The sequence below is a fragment of the Aegilops tauschii genome, chromosome 6 (genome assembly GCF_002575655.3).
Source record: "Aegilops tauschii subsp. strangulata cultivar AL8/78 chromosome 6, Aet v6.0, whole genome shotgun sequence".
Taxonomy (NCBI): Eukaryota; Viridiplantae; Streptophyta; class Magnoliopsida; order Poales; family Poaceae; genus Aegilops; species Aegilops tauschii.
Genome location: NC_053040.3, coordinates 127296933 through 127303549, shown reverse-complemented (window position 1 = coordinate 127303549; position 6617 = coordinate 127296933). Strand labels below are relative to the sequence as shown.

At 53.0% G+C, this 6617-nt stretch overlaps 1 protein-coding gene across 1 annotated transcript; it reads right to left on the bottom strand.

Moving 5' to 3' along the window:
• Positions 1 to 3725: 3725 nt before the first annotated feature.
• Positions 3726 to 4745, bottom strand: LOC120967437 (uncharacterized). The gene is made up of 2 exons (XM_040393979.3): positions 4428 to 4745; positions 3726 to 4271 (listed from the first exon to the last, which is right to left on the bottom strand). Exons 1-2 carry the CDS (start codon positions 4447 to 4449, stop codon positions 3844 to 3846), a joined length of 450 nt encoding a protein of 149 aa, XP_040249913.1. The 5' UTR covers positions 4450 to 4745; the 3' UTR covers positions 3726 to 3843.
• Positions 4746 to 6617: the final 1872 nt, after the last annotated feature.

Here is a 6617-nt window from a genome sequence, read left to right as displayed (position 1 = left end):
CTCGGTCTCACCAAGATATGCGATCGGTCCCACCGAGTTCGCAATGCAAACTCTCTGTCACCCCTTCGTAACGTTTCGGTCTAACCGAGATGAGCGAATCGGTCCCACCGAGTTTGCCTGACCAACTCTCTGTTTGACTATTACCAAAATCGGTCCCACCGAGTTTGTGTAATCGGTCTCACCGAGATTACGTTATGCCCTAACCCTAATGATATCGGTCCCACCGAGTTGACATGTCGGTCCCACCGAAACACCTAACGGTCACATTATGAACCAATTCGGTCTGACCGAGTTCTCTGAATCGGTCCCACCGAGTTTGGTGATTTGTGTGTAACGGTTAAATTTTGTGTGGAGGCTATATATACCCCTCCACACACTCTTCATTCGTGGAGAGAGCCATCAGAACATGCCTACACTTCCAATACATATTTTCTGAGAGAACCACCTACACTTGTGTTGAGGTCAAGATATTCCATTCCAACCACATAAATCTTGATCTCTAGCCTTTCCCAAGTTGCTTTCCACTCAAATCTTCTTTCTACCAAATCCAATCCTATGAGAGAGAGTTGAGTGTTGGGGAGACTATCATTTGAAGCACAAGAGCAAGGAGTTCATCATCAACACACCATTTGTTACTTCTTGGAGAGTGGTGTCTACTAGATTGGCTAGGTGTCACATGGGAGCCTCCGACAAGATTGTGGAGTTGAACCAAGGGTAAGGGCAAGGAGATCGCCTACTTCGTGAAGATCTACCCTAGTGAGGCAAATCCTTCGTGGGTGACGGCCATGGTGGGATAGACAAGGTTGCTTCTTCGTGGACCCTTCGTGGGTGGAGCCCTCCGTGGACTCGCGCAACCGTTACCCTTCGTGGGTTGAAGTCTCCATCAACGTGGATGTACGATAGCACCACCTATCGGAACCACGGATAAAAAATCTTCGTGTCTTCAAATTGCGTTTGCACACTCCAATCCCTTCTCTTTACATTCTTGCAACTTGCATGCTTTACTTTCCGCTGCTCATATACTCTTTGTATGCTTGCATGCTTGCTTGATATGTATTGTGAATGTTCAAACTTGTGCTAATACTCCACTTCAACTTAAGAGATTAAAAACTGCAACTTTTCTTGATTAGAGTCTATTCACCACCCCATCTAGACACCTCTTCTCGATCCTTTCAGAGCTGTACGCCATGTCGGAGAAGTCGGAGGGGCCAGCAGAGAAGAACTTGACGACGATTGCGGCGTCCATCGGCGCGGGGCCGATGTCACCAACGGTGGTCGGAGTAGACGAAGTGGTCGGGGTAGATGACGGCGACGCTGCCGACGGGCTGGTGCTTGGACGAAGACGAAGGGGGTGGACGGATGGCGGCGGCTAGGAAGGTAGCGGCGGCGGCCAAAGAAGAGCGGCGGCAGCGGCTAGGTTAGGAGTGCGGCGGCGGTGCTCGAAGTAGGCGAAGAACCCTGATAGCGTGACGAAGACCGGTGCGGACGGTGGCGTTCCCGCGCCAAGGAAGACAGCGCGACGCATATCACGGGAGGTCGACACGCGGTGTCGGCGGAGCAAACCGCGGGCCGCGGCGCTACGGCCCGAAGGGGCGACGCAGCGGCGGCAGGCGGTTCGGGGCGACGGCGGGAAGACCTCGGGGCGGCGGCGGGGACCGCTGGCCGCGACGCTGCGGCCCGAAGGGGCGACGCAATGGCAGTTCGCGAGTCGGTGCAGCCGCGGGGACGGCCTCGGGGCGGCAGCGGGGACCGCGTATCGCGACACTACGGCCCGAAGGGGCGACGCAGCGGCAACGCACAAGTCGATGCAGCCGCGAGGAGAACCACGGGGCGGCGGCGCGGCGGCCCGACGGGGCGACGCAGCGGCAGCCCGATGCTCGATCGATGGAGAGGCGCGCTGAACTCGGGGACGATCTTCACAGGACCCGCGGAGGCGCGCGTAACCGACGGGCCAGATCGGTCGCGCAGCGTAGATGAGGCGGATCGCGGCGGCGAGCGGGTGATCAAGCCAATCCCGCGCGAGGTCGGGGACGCCGCTCAGTGGAGGCGTGGTGGCGGCGGAGTCCGAGATGAAGCCAGCGACGACGGACGTCGTGCAGACAAGCTTGTCAGCACCGGCACCCGGGTTGCCAAAGCAACGCCGGCGCCCGGGCAGCGAGGCCCGAGCGACCAACGGAGCAGTGGCGCCCGAGTTGAGGCAGCCGACGAGCCTGACGCAGCCGTCCCGACGCAACCGAGGACGAGGCCGGCGAGGTAGACTGCCGGGCCGCCATGCAGACACGGCGGAGGCGGGTGATGTGGATCGATGGGCGGGCCGGCGCGCAAGCGACGGCTATGATTGGCCGTCGCATAGCGCGAGGCCGCCGGGTCGGGGCGATGCAGGTGTCCCGGTTGGACCAGGGCGATGACGGCCGGCGCAGGGCGACGAACGGACCGATACGCGGACGGCGGCTGGCCCTGACGGGCCGCCTCGGCGCGCGTGGCCGCCGGGTCGGAGGAGAAGCCGGCTGGGCGCGTCGGGGTCGGAGTAGAGGCGCTCGAGGTCGACGGCGGCGGTGGGCGACGCAAACCGATCAAAAATAGATCGGAAAACCAAAAAAAAACCGCACGATCAAGATGACCGGTGGGAGAGAGAAAACCCCGGAGCAAGGCTCGGGGAAAAGACTCTCTAGGGCAGCCGGTCAACACGACCGGCGGACGAACCCTAGGTACGGGCGGCCCGGCCCCCGGCGGCGGTCATGGAGGCCGACCGCCCCGGGGGCGGCGCGCGGGTGCGGAAGCGGCGGATGCTAGGGTTTAGGATCAACTTGCGATAGATACCATATTATATTAGAAGGGAGAGAGAGAGGGATTGTTGCGGGATATGATGGATATATTATTGAGCCTCGAGGGCGAGTATATATTAAGTACAAGATTTGAAGGACAAGACGCCTCTCCCTGAAGATAAGGTAGAAGACAAATTACAAATCCTAAACTATCAAATACATGTATCCCAGATATATCTCTAACACTAAATATTTTGCAGCGTCAAAACCGACCAAACTAGACCTCCCAAGCACCAAGCTTCTTGTTGTTGACTCTGGTCCATTGCGAAGAAGCGAAGTAGAATCGTCGGATTCCTTGATTCTCCACCGTCAAAACCGACCAAACTAGACCTCCCAAGTACCAAGCTTCTTGTCGACTCTGGTCCATTGCGAAGAAGCGAAGTAGAATCGTCGGATTCCTCCATTCTGGCGTCCAGAGCAAGCGCAAGCGCATATACTCCTATTATCCTGTACTCCCTTCGTTTCAAATTCAAAATGGATGTATTTAGAACTAAAATACATCTAGATACATCCATACAAGTAATTCGAAACGGAGGAAGTAGATACAAGTTCCGGTAAGAAATTTCAATGTAGTAATCCCTATCATGACAGCAGAGGCTAAAATACCGATTCTCATAATCTTGTCTAATGAACCTAGCCGGTCGGTACTTGTGGGTTTTAGAGCCCCCGGGACACACATTGTCCCTTTTCACTCATTGAAGCTTAATAAAGTGTGTTCCCTAAAAAAAAGTGTGTTGGCCTAAGAAAAAAAAACTAAACCTCTCGATTCACTGCAACCCCTAAGTAACAGCATTCTTTTTGTCGCAAAAAAAAGTAACAGCGTTCTTCCGTCTAAACTAAGAAATCATTAAGGTGAAAGAAAATGCAGGCCGTTATAAAACAGACAGAAGCATCACGACGTTTACAACCAAATCACATATATATCAAACACTATTCATGAAAAAAAATACAACACTAACATTATTCATACTATTTTTCATCCATAAAAATCTTCCAAAACATCGCACACGACCACACATCACCACACGGACACGCCAACACCCCAACCGAGACGAGCTGCGTCGTACGAACGGCACCACTGCGAAGCGAATCCACCGTACGCTCCAACATTCACAGCGGCCGCCCTCCCGGTGAACCGGCGCGGATCGGCACGGCGCGGTGCCCTGCTCGCCGCCGGGGACCAGTTCGCGTCGTCGATCTGCACGCCGTGCCTGCTCCTCATCAGGCGGATGAGCGCGTCGGCGGCGCCCTGGGCCACGGCCCCGGCCACCCGCAGCACGGTCCTGCACCAAGGGTGGCACCGCAGGGGGACCGTGGCCTGCACGGTGCTCAGGTACCCGTCCGACAGCCACTGCGTCGCGTACGCCGCCGGCGAGCCGCCGACCTGCCGGAGGACCTCGGCCAGCATGAGGCGGCGCGGGATCTGGACCACGACGCCTGCTTGCCCTACACATTGAACCGGTCGGCTACTCGTCAAACAAACTAATACCATAATACAGTATTATATAAACTACTACTAGTAGGAAATGCAAGCAGACATTCTCTGTTGCACAGCGCACTGTATGTACGCACGGACGAACGGCGGGGAACGGAACGGCGTACCGATTTTCGCACGAGAATCCATCGATGACGACGCACAAAACCTCGCAGATCACCGGTGACGACGAATTAAAGGCTACGCAGACCTACGGGTGTAGGTGACACGACCTACTGCTTTACTCTCTCGCGCAAGCTAAGGAGTCCACGCAGAGTGCCAGGTTACTTATACAGATGGACCGAACCGACATATGTGAGTGGACAAATGGCGGCAGATAGCACACATGGACAACACGTACCATCACGCAGCTTCGCCTTGCCGCGTGCGAGCGACACGCAATAGGCAAACGTGTAAACTTCTGACCGACCCTACGACAGAATGGCCGGTTCGCCACGGCAAGGAACACGCAGCCAGAAGAAAAAAAAATTACGCATCGCCGACCATACATCAAAGTAGCTCACCAAGCGTCCAAGACTCCAAGCCCCGAAAGTGCTCTTCTGATCCCGGAGAGCTGGGATCCAAAAGGAAACGGCAGAAAACGAAAATCAGCCATTTCCTTTTAGCAGCAGTGCTACCTACTCTTTAAACCTTCGAGGCTGCATGGAGAGCTGGGAATAGAACCTCCGGTTGCTCCCTGGTTGAGCTGCATGTGGTCCTCGTATTGGCTCCCGGCCTGCGCGTTTCTGGCCATCGGATCAAGCTTGGAGCGATCATAGCCATTGGTTCAGACATACAAAAATCTCTAGCGCTTTTCCTATACATTCACTCATCACGTCCTGCGGCTCCATCTCCACTCTTTACATGGAGTTGCTCGGCTGACTGCGGGAGAGGATGTATAGCACGCAGGTCTCACGGCACGCGGTCCATCAGGCGTGTTTTTATTTTTGGCTTCCGAATTACAAATTTTATATCTTTTGAACAAAAAGTTCAAACTAAGTTTTGTTTTCATATTGGTGTTTCTCGTGACGAGGGATTTCAAATAAGACCCGTTTTAAACACATTTTGATAAATTTTAAAAATAAATGTTAAGTTTCAACTCTTGAAACTTAGTACACACAAAGAATAAAATTATACTTTTTTTGCCTACGACCAAAAAAAAATTATCTATGAAACTTGATAAAAGCGAGTGAGAGATTCGTAAGTTTCGGATAAAAAACCATAAGTTTCAAGCTTACTGTGCCCTCGTGCGGTATACAACTACTTCGCAAATCGTGAGGCAATCAAGCGACCGAGCAGGTCTTGGCAGGTGCATGCCCCGGCACCTGCGTGCCCCTGCAAATTTGCCGGCCGACCGCGCTCCCTTCACTACCCTCCTTGATGTCCTATCTATCGCGTGTGCTTTCTCTCATGTCAAGGGATTTTCACCGGGTCTTTAAAGCGGTTGGTACATAGATTTGTAGTTTAAAGAGCGCCACATCAAGTCAACGAAGACTATAGAAGGTCAAAGACACATGATGTTGTAGCGTGTGCTTTCTCTCATGTCAAGGGATTTTCGCCGGGTCTTTAAAGCGGTTGGTACATAGATTTGTAGTTTAAAGAGCGCCACATCAAGTCAACGAAGACTATAGAAGGTCAAAGACACATGATGTTGTAGCGTGTGCTTTCTCTCATGTCAAGGGATTTTCGCCGGGTCTTTAAAGCGGTTGGTACATAGATTTGTAGTTTAAAGAGCGCCACATCAAGTCAGCGAAGACTATAGAAGGTCAAAGACACATGATGTTGTAGGGTGGATACCCTAAGTGGAGATCTTTCACGAATTGAAGGGGAATTCCCCGAAGAACATGAAGAACGCAAAGAACATAAAGGGGAAATCACAAGAGGAACACTCAAGAATAAGTCCAATCACACATCCACTAGATCAACAAACACATGAGGTTCACAAGGTACAAGAACAATCAAATGGAAACAAGATACATGGTAAAGTTCATCCCAAACCCTATGAAGGAGATGAGGTCTTGATGATCTAGATAGATCCTTCCCACAAGGGGGTCTTGAGTCCCTAAGGACCTTCTCCAATGGAGGCCTTGAACTCCAATTGAGTCTTCTCTCTCTTAAGAGGAATCCCACAAGGGGAGATACATGAGCTAAGCTCTAATGTCTAGATCTATTCTTAGCTATCCCTAAATGGAGGAGGAGTATATATAGGTCCAAGGCATGAAGGGATAAGGAGGGACGAAATGAGGATACATGGGCAAAGCCCAACAGCCACACGCAGGAGGCCCCGTGCACACGGGGTAAATGGAGCCCGTGCCCAC